Raw genomic sequence first — 24,954 nt, forward strand, 5'->3', positions numbered from 1 at the left:
CACTTTGCGTGTATTCGGGGGCTTCTTTCACGCCCGGAAAAATACTTTTATGTAGCACGTATTTATCAACGGAAAGGTGTATCGGGAGTGTTTCACGTTGCTCTACAATTTTCTCATTGACACTTTTAATTTGTGATATTTGAGAAGTTAATTCGTTAATTAATACTAAACACGCAATTACGCGGAATGCAAAAAGTAATCTATCTCCGAGGGACAGCAAACAACATTACCTTGGTTCTGCCCAGCTACGTGGCTTTTGCGTATCTTTGAATCTTGGTGCACGATAGTTGGGACACCTTGTATAACCCCCTTGTTTTTTATTGAATGGGGCTCAGAGCGTCGCGAAATTTATAGTGGTAACAGAAAAACTAAGGCGCAAACATATCATGTCATCAACGGCGGCATTGATCAAATAAAAAATTTCCTCAGACGTCTTGGCCACTCGCGTCAGGTGGAATGCCAGCTTCTTCAGAGCAATCGCAGTTATCTACTGTAGAACGGCAGGATCCAGCACGTGATAGAACGCGAGAAGCTCTGGCATAAAGCTTGCAGTTGCATCGATTGCAGTCGCGGAGACACGCGTTATAAAGGGACGGTCGCTGACAACTCCTCGCTCTATTCCGTTCGTCACAGAGAGGGGCCTTGCGTATACAGCCCCCATATCAACGTGGCTGCAGCCCTGTTTTTTTTCCTCAGCCCCTTCTGCTTATCCGGCTGTTCTGATTCAGTATTTGTCTATGCATATTACGCTTTTTTTTTGTTGTAAGCGGATGATGAATATAGCCCGCGTAAGGCTGCATACCACACCATTAATTTCAACTTCTTGCTGCTCATGCAATATAAAATGAAAAAAAAGGAAGCGCTAGTAAAACACTGACGTCATCGTGCGCCATAAAAAAATGACGCATCAAACAGGATTTGCGAGTTCTGGCACCATTCATTGCTATTTAACACCTCGGTTTGCTTATTTTATTTTATGTACCGTTTATACGGGAGTGCTTGATGTTTTGGATGGAAAACACAGGAACTACCTGTTTTCATGGCCGTGGTTTGAATTTAACACATTTCTCGAGGACAACAAGAAACAGAATAAGCATCTACAGGATACCTATTGGGAAATTAAGTGTCGCTTCGGCGTGCGCAACGCAACGTGGTCAGAATTTTAATGCCTGCCGTCAAGGATAACAGGTTACTGTAATGACACGAGGCTTGTGCAACAAATTCTCGAGCTCTTCTGCTTAGTAGAAGATCTGAAAGAAACCCGCTTCATTGTTGCCTCTTCAGGCATCGCGAAATCAATCTAAACAGGCCTGCCAACGTTGCGTTTGAGCTGCGACAAATGTATTATGTGCACTCAACAGCAAAGTAAGAAGCAACACCATATTTGTTTGAAAGCAACTATTGCTTGCAACGTCTGGATTCGACCCATGACTTGTGAGTGTGGCCCAAGTATATTTCCCGTAGATCATTCAATTTAGGCTGCTTATTACAGGCGTTGATCTGCCATGGTCTATTAAACGCCAATTTTTAAGTTTCCTTTCATATAGTTATCTCGGCCGCACAAAACCTACCTTTTGTTTCTTTTCAGCGCACAGAACTCGCTTGAGTGTAGATCATTCCTGCAAGACTGTATCAGCCTGAGCACACATATAGTTTTAGTGGCTGATTACGAGCACATAGCTATACACGCAGTATTAGTATTTGCCCAAATTAGACGCTTGAATGTTGTCATGTAGCAGTAGAGGTACCTCTAAGTTCACTAATACTTCGTCGCAGTTTATTCTTTTATAAAAGGGTATAATATAAGCGAACTGCTAATCTCTTGGGTGACAATGCTCATGGTATGATCAAAAAAGTTACCAATTTACGTATGTTTATATCCTTATGTTTTTCCCACGCCAAGCTCACCTCGTTGGTCACGGACTGCACCATGTAATACAGCGCGATGTCGCACACAAAGGTGATTAAGATGTCGATGGCATTCCAGAGTAAGAAAACCTTGAAACAGTTCTGGTTCCCCTGAAAATTTTGTAAATGACAAATTAGGGAAGACACTGAGCAAAACGTGAACAAGGTGAATGCTGGAGCCAACGTTTCGACAAGTGGACTTGTCTTCTTCAAGGCGACGTATGCTTTCCTCGCCACAGTATATACATTTTTTTTTTCTTTCTCTATGGTATAGATATATATAGGTGGGGCTCTTCTAAAGGGGAGAGGGTGTGAGGCGGGAGGATGCGGAAACGAGGGAAAATGTGTTAGCGTGTCGAATTGAGAGTAAAGGAACGCTGTGTACAAGGTCAAAGCCAGGGCCTCCCCACCACGGTCTGTCAACGCACGCGCGTTAGCCGGCGTGTCAAGGGCGTCTGACACGCCGGCTGACAAAAAAAAAAAAAAAGAAAAAAAAAGAGAATGAAAAGGAAAGAAAAGGGGAAAAAAGCGGGGGGGGGGCGATACGCCAAGAAATCAAACTAAGTGCTGTTGCCTATATCTTGAAGTTTAGCTTAGCGAATAGATTCTAAAGCTCCCTTTGAAGCGTTTATGCCTATTGGTTGCAATGACTTGAACTTATGGATAAGGTACGATTCTCTGTATTTTCTTTCTCATTCAGAACGGAAATTTGACTGTAAGATGTAGAGTTTAAGTTACTTAAAGGTCGCTAGTACGTACACGAGCATGAACTTATACTAAGTGACTACTTGAAGCAGGAACGACAAATTGTGAAGGGGAACAAAGGTATTTTCTCCAGGTTATTGAAATGTAAGATTTACCCACCGAGATTACAGTTCGTTAGTAGACCACGTGTAAATAAAGTTGCAAGATATCTGTTCGTAGCATAACGTTCCGCACCGTCGCCGTATGGACTTTGTACTTGCTATTTAATCAGGGATATACGTGTATTCAGGTATAGAAAATAGACTTTAATGTCGCGTGACCCGAGCCGATGTGCGCGCCAATTATTCTGTAAGATGCATGACATGACTAAGAAGGTAACTTTCCCAGTTTGAACAGTTCTCACGCGCACATCTAATGAAGGACCATTAAAACCTCCTCCACGGTAAGGTGAGCAGGAATGCTCAACATCATCTACAGGCTTTCTTTCTTGGTAGCGAAGGACACTGACTTAGAATTTGGTGTTTACACTTTTTGCTTAGGCAAGCACGTCTAATCAAAAGCTGCTTTCTTCAGGCCCTTTAGTGCTATCACAGCAAGAACAATTAAAACAAGCGTCCTGTCAAGTTTGTTTTCCTTTTTTTTTTCGCTTTCTATATGCCCTTGTCCACATTTGCAGCGCAACCTGCTGTCGGGCAACATTTGCCGGTTTCGATAGCAGGTACTAGAGGTACTGAACGCTGGAAGAGTTGGCATTCCATTCTATAAGGAAGAATAGCGCGAATAAACAAGGGACGAGAAAGGAACAGGACACGAGCGCTCGTGTCGCGTTTCTTGGTCATCCTTTTTTATTCGCACTCTTCTTTGTCATACACTAGCTAGCCATTAGACCCGATTTATACCATTTCAGTACGCCTGAACAAACAACCTCACAGCGAGCTTATAGAGACATTACCGTGCATTGAAAGCAGATGAAGACCACGTCGGAGATGCAGCTGAGTGTTGAGGAGAATATGGTTACGTACAGCACGGCGGCCAGAACTGCGAGACCTGCGATGGAGGAAGGGAACTCGTTGTGCGCGAGCACGGGGGAAGGAGCGTGGGGGAGGGTTATGGAAGGGGGGAGAGGGAGAGAGCGTGGAGGTACGACATTCGTAAGTGCCAGCCCACCTCAAGTTCGAAACCAAAGGTGGTACACGATTGGCCTGACCTTCGCCGCTAAAATGCAGGCCACTGTTTTGATAGGTCCGACTCGGCCCAATTCGAGCACCATCGCCGCAGTTACGTCGTGGAAGCGGATCAAAACATGGGGCCGAATTCACAAAGCCCGTCATTCATACGTGCTCTTTCCCATTGGCCGGCTGCCTTCGTTAATATCTGCAGCATCAACATTGACCCAAATTTTACCTTTAGAACTATTCTAGCGCAAGAACTTGTTGTGAATACGGGCCCAGATTACTAGAAGGTTGTTATGTGTGAATAGAGATAATAATATAAAACATTATAAAAGAGGTCTTACTTCAGTATTACTTCAGTATATCAGTACTTCAGTATTACTTCAGTACTCTAAAATTTTTTCGGCATACTGCTCCAGTGTGCCTTCTAATATGCATAAGACAACCTACAAGGCCATGTATTGCTATTACTGCGACTACTAGTAAAAAAGAAAGAAAGAAAGAAAGAAAGAAAGAAAGAAAGAAAGAAAGAAAGAAAGAAAGAAAGAAAGAAAGAAAGAAAGAAAGAAAGAAAGAAAGAAAGCTGGAGCAGTTAAAATTGCATGCTACATGGGATACATATACGGGTAAGAAGTACATGGACCTGCCGAATAACGCTCACGTACCAAGTTGTAGTGCCAAGAGTAAGAGCAATTAGCTGACTGGCTTCAGCTTCAACTACATTCGCCCCACAACATAACACACACAGTGAATATTTGATCAGCGAAAACCGTAACTTCAATTTACTTGGCTCTTCTTTACTATTGCCGAGGCCGCTCGATAACCACTGCCGAGCTCCCCTTGAGAGCTTCGCTGTAAAACGATAAATTTTATTCACTAGGAACAGTAGGGTTTCCCTTCATTGATTTCTATGTTTATTATTACTATTATTTATGTGTTCTTTTATTTATGTTTCGCGCTGCGTCGATGGCACCCGGTAACTACTGGCACGATCTCCATGTGTTCTGTCTGAGAAAAATCAGAGGGCGCCACCAGCTCCGTTCATTGTGAGGCAGCATTTGCTGGGTTTCTCTCGCCGACTACACAGCTCGCGATATAAGAATGCTGGTTTACCCTTCCAAGACTGGTCCCATCCCCAAAGCAGAATGTGAGACGCGGTAACCTTGTTCTTTGGACGCACTAACTACACTTTTCAGTTGAAAACGTCCGATTAGGTCTTTCCGACTGCCTATCCCAGCATAATTGTTCCGTCCTGCCCAAAATGCGGGCCATTTCACTACAGGATAACGTAACACTCATATCAGAATTTTTAGTGAAATAATGTTTTTGCTTAATGCCAGGAATAATTTATTTCATTCAAATCTCCGACGAATTGCACTGCCTACAACTTTGCTCCGTACTGCACCTTCACAGCATAATAGCTGTAATGCAGTGAAGCTACAGTATGGAGGAACGATGCAGGTGGAGCGAGCTGATGAAAAAAAAAAATCACTGCATCCCGCTGGCAAATACACTATCTCATGTTACTGTTACATCCAGCACAACATACAATGCATTTCCCAACAGGATTATACAAAAGTTATGTCATAATGTCTGAGTGGAATGATATTTTTTTTTTCCAATGTCATCAAAATATTTTTTTGAATTTGCATTGCAGTGCCTGCAGCTTTGCTCCGTACAGCACCTTCACTGCATTCAATACTGTATTACAGTGAAGTTGCAGTACGGAGCAGCACTGTAGTTGGAACGAAAAGTTATTTTTTTTTTCACGAATTTCACTGCGTCACGCTGTTCAATCAACTACATCCTGTGTTGCAATACAAAAAATACCAGCGCAAAACTAGCATCTGAACAGATGACGGAAGTCCCGCCTTTTACGCATGTTCACACCATTTTTTTTCTATCTACAAAAAACGTTTTGGCAAATCTTACTGAAGCAATAATCGCTATGCCTTGCTATTAAGTGTACCGTATATAAAGTTTTTACATTATATAACAAGCCTCAAATCTCTGTAACACTGTACTTCTTCATCTCATGTAAAGGAAAAATGAAATGGCATTATATACCAGGAAAAACTTAGGAATCATATTGAGGTGCCAAGTTATCGCAATATTGAACATCACAATTTGCCCCTCTCCGAGAAATCAAGATAGCGCATACACAAAATACTTTTCAAAACCCTTCCTGATAATGAGAGCGATGATTTCTTAAACGAAATCGAATACGATCGAGTTGAACGCTTGGCGTAATTTGGCTGGAATGACCCTGTAAGTTGGTGGCCACCTGTGCGGTGAAAAAACGGTAGGGCCTGTAACAGGAAGCAGGAAGATAGGTTCGAAGCTCTGGTTCTGATAAGTCCAAGAAAATTGCTTTCGTGACTCCTACGAACAGTTGCTCCGACCCTCGAACGAGCCTCGCCCGGATCCCAGCTACGTTCGTGCATTTAGAACGGTCTTACCGCTGAAGGTTTTCGCTGACTCGCTGCTCAAGCTGACCCGGAGGCGGTTTCCTTGTGCCAGTGATTGAGAATTCTCGAGCACCGAAAAGCAATTGACACACTGTAGGAAAAACAGAAGTCAATGACTATGAAGGAATATTAATAATAATAATAATAATAATAATAATAATAATAATAATAATAATAATAATAATAATAATAATAATAATAATAATAATAATAATAATAAACGACATCATACACTCCCCAGCAGTAAATTAAGGACCACAGACGTGGGCCTCTGAAACTGCTTGTGTAACCAAGCTTGCCGACCCAATTTCAATTTATGAAATGTTGAACAGGTGGGCATCAGACGATCGAAATATTGTAACAATGCTGAAACCTTCCTATCTGGTTTCCTTGTGATTTATTGTGATGTTTCCGTACGTGGCTTGTATCATATTGTTTATGGATGGTACAAGCATATGGTTTATGGATGGAGATGGTACGCATCGGCTGCGTACCATCTCCTAAAATATGGCACGTAACAGTGTACGTAACGGTTGTACTGTGTGAAAAACGTTTCAGCCGAGACTGTTATATAGTCGCCTTCCACGAAAATCAAAACATAGTTCCTCTATCCTCGCTCTTTCGCAGAAAATGTGCGAAACAAACTATTGTCACATTTTAACCACCAGTTAACATCGTCTATTATCGTTCACACGCGAGAAAACTATGCTGGCAAAGCATTAGCTCTTTATGCTTTGCGGTAGCAGCTACTGATTTCCCCAGAAAGTCGACGGGAGCTCCACCGACCCATGATAGACAAACTCCTAAAGCAAGGCCCTCAGCTGGCACCTTTAAGCGTCCCGACAGATATATCGCTGCCGCTTACCATGCCGTGGGCCAAGATAGCAGCACCTAGCATCTAAAGCATTTCCCAATGAGCATAAAGAGCGACTTACAAAGCAGACAGTCACTATCAAGTTGAGAGCCACCACCCTGCTCATGAGGAATCTGCGCTTTGGTCTCGCCCTTCCAAGGCAGTTCAACGTCCAAGCGCCTTCAAAGGCATAGAACACTTCTTCTTGTCTTGTCTTGTTTCCTAACCCTGGCGCATACCCACTATGGGAGACCGGCCAAGAAGCAGGCGGTTCCCAGTATGCTTACAATAAAAAGAAAACTAAATTTGAATAGTAGAGCGTGGGAGCAAGAAGTGTGGTTTATAAATTTAAAATATTTTTAAGAATTTTGAGATAAAATAATTGAACATAAAGAAGTGAATAAAAATAATTGCTAACTTTAGAAAGTCCCCCAGCAAGATACTCTTTTTCTCTCTCTAATAAAATTGTAAACTGCGAGAAAAGCATTCCTGGGGCTGGATCCCAGTGAAGTCGCCCCCAAAGAAAGAATGGTCGGCGAGGTTAGCGATAGCGACAGAGAGAATACTTTATTCGAAATCCTTGCTGGGGTCAAGAGAGGGGGGGGGGGGGGGGGTCGCGCGAGACTAGCCCCACTGGAGCCTCCCTTCCTCAGGCGGTGGCCAGACCTTGAGTCTCGGCGGCGACGGCGGCGGCCAGCTGGACAAGCCAGATTTGGTCCTCCGGGCATTCGCTGGGCAGCGTGGCCTCGCACTGCTCGCCCAAGTTGCCAAAATGAATTTTCTGCAAATTTCCTTCGTCTGAAAAATCGGCGGCACGAGGAAAATAAACGCTCAGCAGATTCACGTGCATTGCAAAAAGAACGTAGAGCGGACACAGCGAGACCTGACCTGCGTAAGTTAAATTTAGAGGCGGCATACGACATATCGATTTTGTTAAGGAAACTTAAAATTTCCTTGAAGGGCACCAATTATCATTCCATGGGAAACAAAGATGGTGGAATTCAGAAGACAATGTTAGCATGGATATTGTAGAATTTTGCGATATAGAGACATTTCTGTACCTAGTCGCGGTGACGTAAGCTGACGTCGGCAAAACAGACGTGACAGGGCCGTTGAAGGATGCTAGTGTGAGTGATTCAACCATTTCATTCAAGTGCAACCCACGATGTTTCCGTACCCAATGCTGGTATACTTGCCGTTAATACGAAGGTATGACCAAACGCAGAATTTTTGAATTTGAAGATGCATTAAGTGCTGTGCTTGCAGACAGCGAGTCGGTAACAACAACAGCTAATGGGTCATTTTGGGGAAGCTTTTGTAATGCTAATACAATCTCCTTCTATTTACCTGTTTAAACATAACGCTTTCAAGTCCCTTTTTTTTCACGGAAGAATGGACTCGCGGAAGTACTCACAGAAGCACTCACAGAAGCGCGCGGAGAAAATGAGGAAGTTGGTAAACACGAGAAAGCAAGGAAAAGGAAGATATGGACCAATGAAGCAGTGTGAAGACAGGGTTTTATGGGCCTAATGAAGCTGACCGATTTCGATTTCCATTTCAATTTATTTATTTATTGGTAAAAATACAGAAAAAGTACAGCGATAACAGTGTTTTCCTCGTGTATCCTATCAAAGAATTTGTATCCTGGTCGGAGAAAAATAAAAACGTTAAATTACATTGATTCTGTGTGCTTCTGGGGTCTTACAACTATTGCTCGAGATGGTGAGTGATCTTGCGGCTGGGCGTTCGAGTAGACAAATGTGACTCGCAAATTGTATGACAGATATGTGCAGAGTCTGCCGGAGGGGGACCGCAGACTACACGCACATCTTGTGGGACTGCATTAAATATCCAGAAGACGCTAACTCAAGAACACTCCCACCGCGGCTCGAGGCAGCCGCGAAGAGCTACGACCGAGACGATCAGCTCTGGGCCGTCCAGCAGGTCCTCGAGGCGCTCGAAAGGCACGGACCCAGCGAGCCGGCAACGGCGAGCGGAGACCCGCGCCGAGTAACGGCACCTTCGAGGATGACGTAGGCCCTCGTCGGGGCGCGCGAGCGCCCAACTGCAGGCATGAATAAAGTTTCTCCAATCCAATCCAATGCTCGAAGGTTTCTGCTATAGCCGTCAGTAACCGGCGGTGCACGGCAGTGAATCATAGGTAGGTAGCTAATAAAACCTGCAGTTATGAACACTCACGAAATTTCTTTACTTAGGAAGTTGTAGAGCTACACCGTCGAATTTGCAACTCCTGCTGAAAAATAATTGAAAAAATAAAAACGACAACCATTGTAGACGAGCCCGGAAAATGACAAAGATTGTAGATGTCAATGGCCACTTGAAAGCACGTAGTTCCAGGTTGATCACTCAGAAAACAGCGCCACGATCAGGCTAGCGGCATGGGAACATTTTGCATCAGTCATTGTACGTGCCGGCAACACCGGGAGTATGTTGGGGAGGTCTCGCATCAAGGCCCGCACAGCGATAGGGGGGTGCGTTAGGCTGGCCGGCGTGATGATTTATTGTCAATCTTATGTGCGTGGAAAATGTAGAGAAAGAACACGACTCCAGAAATAAAGCAGAAACGTCTCGTGGTGGCGCTCTGCGGTTCGGAGACGTTCCCATGTATTTCCCGTTACGAAACAGGATACTTATTGGAACTTGTAACAAACTTACTTTGCTGGTCTTTGTTCAAAGAGTATCAGTTCACGGTAACGCGCTTATTGTTGCCGTTAGCGGAAGTGGCATCGTGAAAGTGGCACATATGACGGACACGTATTTAATGCTAAGCGGTCGTACACGGTAGACATAGTTCACAGGTAGAGCATGGGACGGCACGCAATCAGACGCCTCGTCACGGTGGGCCAGCATTCATCTACATGGCCAACGACGTCGCCTCCTTCGATCGGGCCGGACTTCCGTAGTAGCTGGGCTTGTCGTAGGCAAGCAGATCTCGAAGCTTGGCGGCTAGCGTGTTCAACCTGACCGTCTCGCTTATGTCGTCGTACAGCTCGAACAAGCGCAACATGACGACAGCCTGAAATGTTAGGCAGAGGTGGACACAGCATGAGGGGTCTACGCGTGGCACACGTGTAAGGAGACAAGAGGCACGTGTGCGCCCAATTGGCGAAAAGCGAATGTTATCCTCGTGCGAATCCTTGTATATTGAAATGCGCGTCACTTAATTACACGCCTTGTCAAAATGAGCTCGGAAGCGGTTACGTTAAATATTCATCCCAGATATGAAGTCAGATGCGCATTGGAACTACACTTTAATCGCATTCTTGCCTTCGGGTTTTGCGAAAATTGATGCTAATATAATTTTGTCATCACAGACGATGAACTGCATTCGTGAAGTGCGTTTCGATGCCGCCAGTTGACGCGAAAATTCAGGACGTAGCACCAACATGCCAACCTACCAATCGGTAGCACACGCCTTCGTCCCCGTGTCCCCGAACTAAGTGCCAGACATTGAAAATTCAGAACAATAACTTTACTAGAGCACAGTATAAAAAGCAAGTATAACCAGCGGTTCACTGCAGCACATACTAGAACGGATTCGAGCAAGCGTCATAAACACTTGATAAAGGAAAGGAAATGCTTGTGTTTGCGCTGTTCAACCGGCGTAATGTAGGAAATCTATCTACGTCACACGAACGTGGATTCGGTAGAGGACTTGAAACAAGCCCGCCATCCAGGTATTCACGGCCGACGTTCTACCTAGTCGACCCGCACCTACTAAAGCTTGCGGTGTCCTTCCTACCCCAATTATGTAACCACGCAGAGTGCGATTAAACGCCTTCGCGTCTTGCTCACCGTAAGCTAGTGCTGTTTTCGTCCCAAAAAAATGACAAGCGCGATTTCTTTTAAACATTTCAGAACACCAGTTTCACCCCTACTTTCCGCAAACCAGAGCAACAAGTGATCCAGGCTACGCACAAAGGAATTCACTAAGACGTACGTGCCTCGCACCAGATGCTTCACTGCAGAACACTCGCCCAGATGAACGTCGGAAGAAATAGCAGGGTTTGCGATATTGTCGACGTAGCAAAAAGCGAGAGGTACCACTCATATCAGCACAACGTACCTTAAACCCAGTCATCAGGAAGCTGATGATGGCAAATCCGACGTACCTCGACACCTGAAATCATGTATAAAAATAAAACAAGCGTGCTGCGTTACCGGAAGATCATAATACTGCAGCCTATGAAATGAGAGCCCTTTAATCGGCTACGCAGAATTCGTACTGAGTCTTCAAATGCGTGGCTGCTGGAAGAGCTCTTCAGCGCGCTGCACAAAGTTACGCCGTGCGCATGCGCAGGCGTTGCCTGTATGCGACGGTGAAGCATGTGCTCCAACCACTTCCCAAGTGACCGAGAAAATATGTTCGCCTAAGTTCGTCTGAACAGAAGTTATCAAACATTATAGAGTCAGAAGTGTAAAAGAAGACAATTCTTGCACTTGCCTTACACAAAGGGCCACATTTCATGCGCGCTTATTCAAGCCATTTGGCATGTTTCGTAGCACAGCTCACACTTGAACTAGTCGATCAGGCGTTCTGATATAAGTATCATAGCGCGAGAAGACGAGACCAAAGAAACAATGCACGTACGTGCTTCTTTGTCCTCGTTTCCCCCCGCCACAACAACTATACCAGAGAGTTTTGATTGCTAGCGCTGTGAACAATATCTGACATTTAATCTAACTTGCTAAAAAAGAATCCTACAGTTCCTTCGTCTTATTCAGTAAAAAATGCGTCAAATTATTGAGGACATTGTCAGGTGCGTCAAGCGTGAACAGCACTGGTTCTTGTGCGTCCTCGGCAGTGTCGTCAGCCTGCGTCTAGCTGACCTTCCTCCAACGACTCCACGGTGTCAGCCTTGCGTCCTCTTCGACGCTGGCGCATACGCTTACGTCCACCAAAACATATATATTTGCTGCTAGGGTGGTTGCTCCGAGACTCTCAGTGAGCCAAGTAACAAGTTGAATGAAAAAAAACAGTCACAAAAGACAAAGGACAAGAGAGAGGTTCACACCACAACGACTTCTTGTCCCTTGTCTTTCGTAACTGGTTTTTTCCTTCAACTATGTACCAACTGGCCCGGATTTCAACCCCTTCTGCAAACCAAGTAACAAGCGTCGGTGCACGGCTATCGCCTCTTCGGGCACTATATATATGCATTTTGCATAATGCCGACAGCCCTTTGCGCACACTTGATTAACACAACCACCGTGAAGGATAAACGTGCGGGAGGCCGCAGGACGTTCGTATCTGCAGGCCGCGTGCGCTCTGCTACAGATCTCGTTGAGTTTGCGGTGGTGTATGGACATACACGTAGCCTGCTCGCGGCACAACGTGACCTGCGACCGCAAGGTCGTTTCCCCGTATAACAGGATAGGTGCAATATATTGGCGCGCTCACCCGCCGCGGTGGCTTCGCGGCTGTGTTGTTGTGCAGCTGTAGCACGAGGTCGCGGGAACAAATCCCAGCCGCGGTGGACGCATTTCGATGGGGGCTAATTGCCAAAAAAACGCCCCACGTCTCGTGCATTGGGGGCACGTTGAGGATTCCCTCGTGCTCCAAATTAATCCGAAGTCCCCCACTACGGCATGCCCGATAACCAAAATCGTGTATTTGGCACTTAAAATCCCAGAATTTAATCAAATTTATTGGCATATGCTCCTGCACTCGCACCACGAACGAGGCCTTGAGTGCAGGAGCAATAACTTGTTGAGTCCTGCATCATTCTGGATTCCACCAGAGCGAAGTACGGGCAGTATACACGAAAAAGAGGGAAGCAAACCAAGAAGCGTAGCATGCCGCGATATCTCGTGCGCTCGTATAGCAATTACGCGCGGTCGTCCATCTCACGGCTTCAGTGTGGCCTCGCTAACGCTGTAGAGTATGTATGTATAGTCATACGCTCGGATAAGTTGTCGCAGCCACTGTTAACCGGTACCTCATCCTTGGTTCAAGACACCCGACTGTCTTCGCCTACGTAGCATGTCTTCAGGCGAGCGACGTTGCTTATTATGACGGTGCTGTAGCGGTAGCTCGTAAGTGCGAAAAACGGATAACTATATATAGTCACGTGCGCGCTGTGCACACTCTTTTAATACAATGCGTGATTGTTGAATCATAGCTGCTACGCTCAACCGTTACGATTAGGGCGAAATGTTGGCGAGCAGTCAGCCTTGCCACGTGCAGCGGCCTAGCTCGCAGGTAATGCCGGTGCACTGAATCTCCTATCTTGCGCTTATGTATCTGGTGGCCGGAAATGTACACGCAGACACACTGCTTGCATAAAGGCAAACAGCTGTCGGTTGGCATGTCGCCATTTCAGCGGGAAAACATAACAAAACATGCCAGAACACGGTTGTGCAGGCTGTGCAAGAGCCTGCTCGTGTTTATCACTCACAATGGTGGCCCAAAAAAGTAAGCGTCTCCCTGACTGCAGCACCGGGTATCTGGAGGTATCGAGGGGAAAGTGTGAGGCTATATACGATACTAGGCCAGCGTCCTTCAGTGTAGACAAAATTTAATATGTTTAATGCGTCGGTATAGCTTTTGTGCCATCTTGCCACAATGCTGAGAATGAAACGAGTGTTTGCACACAATTTCTATTAACTTTCCTGAAATAAACCTGAAACTTGAAACATTGTTTAATTGTTATGGCACCCACTTCACTACGATATTCAAATAAACAGGAAGCTAACAATGACTCATGCGAACTGAGCAATTGCTGTCTATACACAGTGCCCGAAATAAATCTACCACGTACGTGTGCGTCCAGCTTGACGTGTGCTGTCGTTCCGGCTAGATAATGTTGAATGTACATTGAGTTTACGATGTGGGACGTGTTGACTGGATGGTGCATTCCGCATTTGAAAGCAAACTAGAATATTTCACGCATCTCGGATTTAAGAACCTTCTAAGTCTCGGCCCACGACGACGCTTGCATGAGGCAGCTTCAGCATGCAGCAATTTCGCTTGCGGGAGGTGGCTCCAAGCTAGCACGGTCAAAACAATAAAACACGGAAAAAGAAACACTAAAAGAGAACTATAAAGTTAATCTGAATTGATGCACTACACTTTTGCTATTACGAAGAGGATGGGTTGGTGTGAGCGGAGGCTTGCTAAGCCAAAGCTGCCTGTGACGTCACAGATTTTATAATCCTCTGCACAGAGCGACCTATGCGCTCTCCAGTAAAAACTGGTTACATGGCAGAAGTACTCGCGGCGGTGGCGCAGTGGGTATGAAGCGATGTGCTCCCGAGCGCGGGGTCGCGGGTTCCAATTCCCATCCCCAGCGATTGCATTCCGATGGGAGTGGAACGCAAAAAAACACTTGTGTGCTGAGCCTTGGGAGCAAGCTGCGGCGCAGTGTACAAGCTGCACTGTCAACGTCGGCACTCACTCATACTGACTTATTTAAGGAGCAGTGTAATGAAACCATTAAATTTGCAAAAACCTACAGCCATTACATGTACAGCTGTGATGCAAAAAAAAAAACCTTCTCGTGCGCTGCGTATACAGATTCGTTCTCTGAATCGGAGTCACCGTACACGCCCTTCGTTTCTTTAAATAGCTGAGTAAATTGTGCTAATATTCAAAGAAATTTGTTTTCAACTATTGAAAGAATATTGTTTCAGCATCTGCAGCGCAGCTAAATGACAAAGGAACTATCTACATATCTAAACATAGTTTCTTTTTTTTCAGCCCACAGAGAATTTTTGAAGCTCACTTGTTGCAGGTAGTGTAATTGTAGTACTTGGACTGAATTACTCGAAGCGGCGGTCGTTGTTTGCACTAGTAATTGTCGCCATAAAAGCTGCACAACAGCTTTTATGGCGCCTTTGACGAGCCCTACGTTTTGCTGTCCCAGCGTCATAATAAATGCGACGCCACTTTAAGACTGTGCATGACGTGTTTGGATTGTATATGGTCGATGCTCTCGCCTCTTTTTGTAATACAACAGCGCTTATTCGAATTTTCGGACAAATTTAATCCATTAACTGCATGATTATATACGCGCTACCAACGACAAGAACACGAGAAAGACCAACTTTCTGCAGCAATGAAGGAAATGTTACAGAGGCAAGTCGCGCATGACTGAATGCGCTCCTGAAAAAAAATTCCGTGTTCTTAGCTTATCCTGCGGTAGAGAAAACAGAAACATGTAATTTACAGCAACGAAACAGGGCCAAACACTCCAAAAGAGCGCTAAATTTTACTTTGTTTTCTGCTTTCATCTTCCGCGCGTTTGGGAAAATGCGAAACCGTCGCATGTGGAAGCTACGCTGATTCCAATGCCGTTCCGAGAAAGCGAAAGCGCTGTCACGTTCAGCCGGACTGTGTAGACGTTCCGCCCCTGTAACTTTTACCTGCATTGCCACAGCAAGTTGTCCAAGGTTATATAGTTTGTATTACTTGTTTATGACGCTAATGCTAAGCCGACAAACACAAACGTCGATCTGCGCTTTCAGTCCTTCGTGACTTGTCCCTTCACAAATGATTGCGTCACAATGACTACGTCATTGATGCGTCATCAATGGTCGCGTCTCTGCAACATGCCACGCAAGAACCTCTCCTCGTTACTAAACAAAGAAATTGAAACCTCACTCACTCATACCGTACCCTTAGAGGCGATATGAACGATAAAACACTTCCATCAGCTGTCTGACATGGAGAAGCAGAGATTCTATACTGCCAGAGGCCCGACATTTGAAAATCAAGATTGGAATCTGATTAAAACATCTTACGAGAGAAATCTTGAACGCCTGGACGTTGAGCGAGTTGGTAGGGGTTCATGATGCCGAAAGTTAGGCGTGCAAACAACAACGGAAGGGACAAGCACGGCTATCAACTGAAAGGACGCGCACAATGGAGGAAAAGAAGGTACAAAACTTATCAGCGCTTGCTTAAGGGAAGGCAACGCGACAGCCTGTCAATCAATAAACAGATGGGCGAACTCCGGAAAGATAACTAAGCAAGATAATTCTTCTTTGCGCAAGATAATCTATGGCTGACTTACGCACGTGCTACCGCTATTAGCGATATGCTTGGCCTCGACCATAAGGCGAACTTTTTCAATCTTGTGTCTCTACAAAACTGTACTGTCTGCAAACTTTGAAGTACACTTGAAATCGCGACAGCGCCGCGAAAGGTTGGACGATGTTCCATCAGTCAACGAAAGTTTATGCTCAATTAATATCTGATTGATGCAACAAAAGGTACTGTTTGCATCTGCGTTTCACTAACGTAATGTATGCTTTTAAATCGTCTCTTACGATAGGGTCATCCCATTTACGAGCAAGAAGTGCGTGGCAGAATTCGTTCAACTCTAAAGACATGTGCCCGTACCCCTTTCAACCAGAAAGAATTATGGCTTCCTGACACAGAAAGAACGCATACCAATGACTTATGATTTATGTGCCAGCAACTGGATATGTACACGACGCTATCTGAAATAAAACTTAGTTGAAGGTACCGGCGGTATTTGTTTCTCTTTCTGCTCTATATGCACATGTTCATTCAATTGAAAATTCATATTGTGCTTAACCAATTGCTGCCCCAAATACCAGTTATTACTGCTGAACCCAGCGCTTGGCTTCTGACTCGTCTTCGCTTCAACCAGCAAAGCTGTCTTGATTTGAATATTGTAACAGCGCTAACACATGCATCCACAAACTAACAAGGACGAGACACAAGCGCTGTGTCTCGTCCTTGTTACTTTGTGGATGCATGTGTTAGCGCTGTTACAATATTCAAATCAAGTATGAGCCAACTCGCCCAGAAGACCCGCCGTGGTTGCTCAGTGGCTATGGTGTTGGGCTGCTGAGCACGAGGTCGCGGGATCGAATCCCGGCCACGGCGGCCGCATTTCGATGGGGGCGAAATACGAAAACACCCGTGTGCTTAGATTTAGGTGCACGTTAAAGAACCCCAGGTGGTCCAAATTTCCGGAGTCCTCCACTACGGCGTGCCTCATAATCAGAAAGTGGTTTTGGCACGTAAAACCCCAAATATTATTATTAACTCGCCCAGAAAGAAGTTTTAATGAAGCAAAGCTGTCGACGCCCTTTCTGGTTAGGGATGTGCTGAGGCCCAGAACTGCAACCCACGATAACAAAGAACGTTGACTACGCACTTGGGTGAAGCGCCAGTTTTGCAGGTGTATGCTTAAACATCTGGATGCTAACGCGAACTAGCAGAGTTTAACGCACAATTTCATGATCAATGCGTAAAACTTATCGTAATTTAACACGTGAAGACGTCGAGTGGAGATAATATTGGGCGCCGAATACTGTGACTTACTGTATTCGCACTGTACTCTGGGTTGTCGAAGCGTCCCCTGCGGTGCAGAAACCACTTGAGCTGGAATAGAATAGCAACGCACCTGTGAAGATGCTGGAAAAGCGACTTCCACAATCAGGAAACGCAATGCAACATGGTCGACACAACCTAACCACTTTCGTGGCGCCAAGACCGGCATAGCTGGTATTGCTATTGCGTTGAATTTGTCATATTAGGACAATGAAGTCATAATGCCCGAGAAGTTAGGATATAATAGGACATATTAGGGTATATTAAGGTATTAGGATATAGTACAGAAGTTCTCCCAGTAGCGGTTGACTTGTAGAACGGCTACAGTGAATGTCGAGTATCTTTATGCAAAGCACCGATTTTTTTTTACGTATGTCTTTTCTGTTCTTAATTAGCTGCGGGCAAGAACTCAAGGTTAAATTCTATAAATTAGTGTTCCTGTGCATTTTTGCCCTGCCTGGAGCATATAGATTTTTTTTCATGGGTACCGCCATATTGCTTAGACAGTGGCGCCATTTATAGGCAATTGTCATGGTGGCTTAATTGGACGAGCACGCCATGTTTTATGCCAGCTGTATACGCTCGGCGTGTTTCTGGTGGTCGTTTCCGTGCTCGCGGGATCTATTTAGTATGACGTGCTTTTTCTACGTGAGAAATAATCAACGCGAAACGTTGGTTCCCGTTTCTGCCTTGTTCTCGTTTTGCTCATCGCATTAAAAACTCAGTGTGCTCCCAAGAGCCACTCTGCATTTTTTTGTTTCAATCGCCGCACACATCTTATTCAAGTAGACTCAGCAGTTGGCTAATGCGATCATTTCTGCGTCACACATACATTTGAATAAGGAGTGTTGCAAGGTCTCAAGCGTATACGATCAACTCAGCTCTACTAAACGTGTACAACAGTGAGGAAGAAACGAGCGGGTAGAGCTACCTCGCGAACGGAAATAATAGCTCACCCCACAGCACTCGGTAGTGTCGTACGGCGTAAACGTCATAATGTAAATTTCGACGGTCCGACAGAGAGCCGATGCGATGGTCAACACGATGGAGCAACCCAGGTACATGGCCAGGGCGTCCCGCACATCCTGCACGACGCGTGAGAAGTTGTACTGAGCCCAGAAATCTGGAGATCATTTTATAGTGATCGATGATTGATCCCTGTGAATTCAACTTACCTTGTATACAACTTTTTAAAGCGAAGCCTTCTTTTCAGAATGGGCATGCGCCACCGTGACACAGCCGGTGGGTAGACACATCAAATACGTTTAGATATGTTTCACACTACTGCGTGCATCCCCCCCCCCCCCCGCACACCTCTCATCACAATTCTTCCCTCGGCAAGAATGATGCGTCGGCCTCGCGACATTGCCAGCGTCGACGTCTCACACTGTGCATCTGCGCCTGATTTGGTGTTTGCATTTCCGCATGTAGGTTGTGAACGGTGCATGCAGTGCATAAGCATAGACTTTGCATAAGATTAAGGTTGCCACCTTATGGTTGCCACCTGTGCGGTGCGTAAACATAAATATTGTGTGAGGTTACACGTTACATGAAATGGAAATAAAGACACTTTTACGCATTGCCTTTAGCTGCATATAGCTCTTAACCACCTCACATATAATCCAGCATGTGCGTTGGGTCGGCATATTTTTTTTTTTAATGTGACATCGAAGCGCAGAACAAGGAAATTATAACTAAAGGATACGCGTTCACAACACGCATATTTCGACTGTAATACATAGTTATATCCTACATGGTGGTTCAGGAATAATTACTATAGCCGTTCTGCAGATAAGCTCGCAGATCACGACAAAAACGCCCCTTTAATGAAAATTCGGCGGCCCTTAGAGAACTCCAAACTGTACATTTTTTCTGGGGCCCTACCTCACAGCTTTTCTCACCGCTTAAGGGCACAGCTTGATCAGGACGTTAAATCTAACAAATTAGTTAGTTGTAACTTGCCGTCAATCGGATAGTTGAAATTTGATGCCCGCAATGACTTGCATTGCCCGTGTATACCGTCTTCTTATGTTTCAGCATCGTTTCGCAGTATGGTTTCATTACCAATGTAACATCAGCAGTCCCAAGCTATAACTCATTTTTATTTACCTCCGACACAGAAATCGCTCTGGGACCGCAATATTTTATATTCTTTGTACTGCGAAGAACTTCCTCATTAGGCTTATGAACTGTACAGTGCATTCAGATGTATTAGACGTGAATGGTGAAGGGGTTAATGTACATAAGACATTCCTATTGCAAACTATAGCTTGTTTTTTTGTCGTTGTTTTTTTAAAAAGCCAGGGGCTATAGAAGCGCCAAAGGGAAACAGTAATGTGCGTTATGTCTACAGAAGGACTTGGTCCTGATTTTGTATTATACTCACGGAGCAGCATCGGATCAGGATCCAACCGCTTCTGGATGTTATGAAACCATTTTGCACCGTCTGCGGAAGAGATGAAGACGGCTGCGTCAGCAAGATATGAAGTTGGGCTGTGATATTTTATTTGTTTCGAGTGATTATGACCACTTGGTTGATTGGACGCACGAAGAAAGGAAGGGAAGTAAATAGAGACATTGCTTATCAGGGTAACCAATAAATACTTTCTGGCACACGTTCGAGACGCGGTAGTGCCTTTTAAAAAAATCCACATTGCTCCAACGTGCAGCAATGTGAACTTCTTCGCGTTGATAAGACTTCTATAGATGGGCTATATTTGTTCTTTCAAGCAAGTATAAGTTGCGCTGCACAGGTTACTGGAAAACACGAAGACGGAACAAGATACAGGCAGGAAAGACATATGCGTTAGTGAGCCATCGGTTTCGCCGTCTGAACAGAATAGATGCATTTCCTATAATGGAAGGTTGTAACTGTATACCTGCATTCTTCCGTTTGATGTTCATCACGTGACCCATGAATACACTTTCTCATAACGTCTTTTCTTTTCTACGTCTGGATATAAGTTTACGTTCAAACAATAAACTTCGGTTGGTAACTTACACACTTCGTTTCATGTCCTGTTTTGTCTATGATTCGTGTTGACTTTTAGTTACTTCTGTAGCGCAGTTTATTTTGATATTTTTTTTTAATGCAAGGCCCCAATCTAGAACCCATAGAAATTCGAGGAATGCAATCATGGGACCTTGTCTCCGGGTTCCTAGAGTACCAGCAGTCGTCCCGTTTATGTTAAGCTTCCTGCCTATAGTTGCCTATGGTCCTATAGTTGACCAAACCGATTGCACAACGATTTTAGTTGTACGTGCTTAGCTGAAAAAAAAAAACTTAGTGACAGAGGTTATATAGGATATCTGCTTGATGATGATAATTACGATGATGATGATGACAACTACGGAGGTCGTGGTGATCGTGAAAATTCAAGTTTTGTGCTGCATATTGTCACGTAGTAGTGACGGTGAAGAAGGCAACCAAACTGTGATTATAGAAACTGGCGTTTTATTGGGCGAACTTGTGCCCTCAAAAGCAGGCTACACTCAAAGAGCAACGATAGCGGCGAACACACTCGGCGATCGGCGAAAATCTGATCAGCAGGTCAAGCGCGTCGGCTTTTATACATCAGTCGTCGAATGTTCCAGAGTAATCGCTGGGACCCGCATGCCTTCCACAAAGTTCTACACCATTCGCGTCGCGCATACGCAAGGTTCGGCGACTACAGACAGCGGATGCAAGCATGGATAACATTCCAGAATCTTCCGATACATGCACGCGCGTCCTGCGCTGTGCGATAACATTTGTTAGGCGGTGAAACGTGCCGCCCGATAAAGACAAGTACACGTGTCAATATTGTCACGGAGAACGCACTACATTCAGTGCGACGCTGGTTTTGCTGCCGTGTCATTGTTTTTCCAGTCACTCGCCTGTTCGCACGCGCGTGTGCGATAACGATAACCGTCCGCACGTCTGAGCAATCGCATCGTCCACTCTGATATACTCAGCTCATTCGTGGTTGCATCACTTCGCTACGTTTACTGCGGTGCAGTTGGCTATCTTGTTTTTTTTTCTCACCAAGCCACTATGCGTACAGGCCAGAGTTATCTGGAATCCATATCAAGTTGGATAACCGGCACTGAGTTTCTTAGCTGAAAAAAAAAAAGATTCGCGAAAAAGAAAAATGCAAGCGGAAATTGAACAAAAGAACTATTTTAGCTGTCTACACAAACAAGCTGGAAGCAGCCGGTGCTTTCGTCCTCTCGGAGGAGCATTGTCTTTTCCCTCATTTTTCCTTGAACAGAGACGGACTCACGCTGAATCGACTTCCGTCTGAAATTCATCATATGCACGTTACTGGGAACCGGTGCTGCGTCCTTCACTGAATGCTTGTATACTCGTCCGTTCTATTACCTTCTCGTCCTTTCCTACTCATGTCATTCCTCCGATAATTTTTTTCTGATTTTTTTTTCCTACCGACCTGAAATGCATCGGACCTTCCGAGGTCAACAAACACATGATACTTGAAAATCTGAGCAATATACATCGCTTCACCAGTAATAAAGACAGTGCAAAAACGCCATTGTGCTCTGCTTTAGGTCGCTGTCAAAGGTCTGCAGCTTATTACGAATCTATCCACCATTACAGCTTCCCTCATAGAGCATGTGTTGCTTTCGGACGCTAAACTCAGTCAGCTATCAATCAATAAAGCAAGCAATCCATCGGTCAATCAATCAGGAAGGTCGGTCAGTCAGGTCGGTCAGTCGGTTACCTAATGAGCACGCCACATTTCAAGGAAATGTTTGGTCTCAGCCATAGTTTGATTACTTCGATTAATTTAGTAAGAATTGGGTTTTACCAGTGACTACAATTTTTTTATTGAATTGAATGCTGCAGTCCTAGAGACCCATCCATAAATGTGAATATAGAAGTAGCAGAAAACTCAGAAGACACGTTATTTTAGCAGTGCTCGACAGGCGAAGCAAGAAGCTCGAATTAATTAGCCCTGTAACGTCCAATAAGTATCTTATATGCTACGCTGATTCGTTACCTCAAAATTATTACTTTACCACGCGTTACTACACTCAGTTTGCAGTAGCGCTTTGAATACGCTGGAGATATTTCTTTAGCTGTTCATACAGCAAACCATTCACTATTCAGTTAATCACCGTTATACCTCAGATAACCTCAAATAACATTTCATAGCTGTTCTTGTACAAATTTGCTGCCCGTGGCCGGAAATGAAGGTTGACGAGTTGTTCTAATTTTTCTCGATGTGGAACTGCGTTCGCCCATTACAGGGTTAACCGAGAATCCCGTTCGAAATGAACTGAGTGGATCAACTAAGCTTTGTGAATTAACTCAGTTTTACCGACCTTGCGAGTTCGATATCAAGTTTCATGATTAGTCGACTGTGGTCTTACCTCTACAGCGAAATGAAAATATTTTACTTTTATTGTTACGTCCCCATCATTGCCGCATGCATAGCGGGAACGTCGGATAGTACTCACGGTTGGCATATCATAACGATTGCATCCGAGTTCTTTTTCTTTTTTTTTTAACCGCGTGTCTGCAGTCGTCCGAGTGGCACTCCGCCGTTATCGGCAGTATCGGCTTGGTCGAGAGTGGCGGGTGATAAGAAAGTAATAGAATAGAGCAAAAGGGACTGCTACGCTATACCGGCCCAGGAATCGTGTAGGACAAAGAGCGCTTTGAAACTTCACACATCGTCATTTGAAACAACAGACAGCAGCGTCACATACGCTGCCACTGTGCGTGTGAGACCCAAGCTGCTGAAATAATAAGGGACATGCAGTTTCACGTGGAGCGCTGTTTACGAAGAAACCAAGAGCAACTAGTCCACATGTTGAAACTTCATACCCGTCCTGGTAGCGTACAGTGGCTTCTGCGTTGCGCTGGGGGATGGAATCCCTGCCGCGGCGACCGCATTTTGACGAAGTGAATAAAATAAACGCCTTGCATTGGGTGCACGTTAAAGAACCCCAGGTGGTCAAAATTAATCCGGAGTCCCCCACTATACGGCGTGCCTCGTAAACATAACGTGGTTTTGGCACGAAATTTGACCCGAGAATTCGATTTTTCATGTTTTGAAGCTTCATTCTGTGCGTTCATCTGAATGAACTTACCATGAGCAGGGCGGTAAGGGCGCTGACGTCGACAAGTACATTGATGACGTTGAGCACGGTTCGAAGGCCGTAGAAGGTTATGCTACCTGTGAATTGAGACGAATAGTCAGGACCAAGCAAGATACAGTGGCTGCTCTTAAATTTCGTCAAGGTTTGCGGCTCTGAAATGTGGCAGGCACGCAGAAACAGTGCTACAAAGTGTCGCTACTATATCACTATATGGTGTTACTGCTTCCATCTACATACGCACCAATTCACCTCCTCCCTACCCCCCCCCCCCCCATGTACATGCGCCGGTATTCATTAAGCGTATTTAACTCAAAGCACATTTGTCTATACTCAAAGCTTGTTGCGTCTTGCGCGTGTTTCTTCAGTGCACTCGGTGTCAAACGATGCTAACAAAATCACTTTGGCAGTGATATTATATAATATATAGCGAGATCTTTGCTTATATATCATATCAGTTTTTTTTTAGATGTGCCAAATATTTTAAAAAATATCCTGTGGCAGAGCACAATTCTAACCCTTGAGCTAAATTGTTCGATGAGGCGGCCGTGACATTCACGAAAAATCAACATACTTGTTTGAATAATTAACATAATCATACTAATTCAATTTTTAATTAATTATTTTACAGCAGATGTTTCAATTTGCGAGTTGTAGCGGGTGAGTTCGCAAGGCGTATCCGCTTGGAACGATTTCTCAGGAAGTTTCGAGATATTATTCTTCAATGTTTCTGACAAAGTGCATTGGCGTGCCAGTTACTTTTTGCTTCAATGCACAGGAAAGCGTTTTCTTTAAGAAGTAAGAGCAACAGCGCATTTTTTATCGCAAGCTTGGCGGCGTATACCTGGAAACCGGTGCCATCCTCAGGATTCGATCGTTCCAAGTAGATATGCCCTGCAAGCTCGCTAGCTAGAATTCATAAATTGAAATACCTGCCCTAATGTAAGTAAAATAATAATTAATGCAATTATGTTAATTATTAAATTAGCCATTTAGTTTTTTCGTAGAAGTAATGGGTCGCCTTATTGAGTTATTTAGCTCAAAGGTCAGAATTGTGCTTTATGCCACAGGTAAATTAAAAAAAAAAACTTGGCTGGAGCGTCGGTGACAGCACCGACGCTCCTGCCATACGTAGTACGACTTTTCGCATGCATGGGTCGTCACTTCGCTCTTATCGCGTTAATGTTCTACGAGTCGAATACCACGCGCGCGAAAGTGAAGAATTATACACCGCCGCGCCTGCCTCGTGCGCTGCATCCTCACTGCCGTCAAGCACGCTGCGAATGGTGACACGTATACATACACTGGAAAAAAAAAACAGTTCACGGGGCACGGGTATTTGTCGAACAATCTGAATTCCCACGAAGACGGAGCACATAGACTTGAATTCGAAGTTTCAGATTGCATTGTGGTTATTGCGAC

At 44.8% G+C, this 24,954-nt stretch overlaps 1 protein-coding gene across 1 annotated transcript in view; it reads right to left on the bottom strand.

Annotated features, from left to right (window-relative positions):
- Positions 1 to 7,755: 7,755 nt before the first annotated feature.
- Positions 7,756 to 24,954, bottom strand: part of LOC142578231 (uncharacterized) — a 42,803-nt gene continuing 25,604 nt past the window's right edge. Inside the window, exons 4-10 of the mRNA XM_075687633.1 lie at positions 23,527 to 23,612; positions 19,820 to 19,879; positions 18,390 to 18,518; positions 17,425 to 17,484; positions 11,068 to 11,247; positions 10,023 to 10,143; positions 7,756 to 7,904 (exon numbers count right to left, since the gene is read on the bottom strand). Of these exons, the coding sequence (XP_075543748.1) occupies positions 7,756 to 7,904; positions 10,023 to 10,143; positions 11,068 to 11,247; positions 17,425 to 17,484; positions 18,390 to 18,518; positions 19,820 to 19,879; positions 23,527 to 23,612 (785 nt within the window). The remainder of the gene's footprint in view (positions 7,905 to 10,022; positions 10,144 to 11,067; positions 11,248 to 17,424; positions 17,485 to 18,389; positions 18,519 to 19,819; positions 19,880 to 23,526; positions 23,613 to 24,954) is intronic.

The sequence above is a fragment of the Dermacentor variabilis genome, chromosome 4, assembly GCF_050947875.1.
Source record: "Dermacentor variabilis isolate Ectoservices chromosome 4, ASM5094787v1, whole genome shotgun sequence".
Lineage (NCBI taxonomy): Eukaryota > Metazoa > Arthropoda > Arachnida > Ixodida > Ixodidae > Dermacentor > Dermacentor variabilis.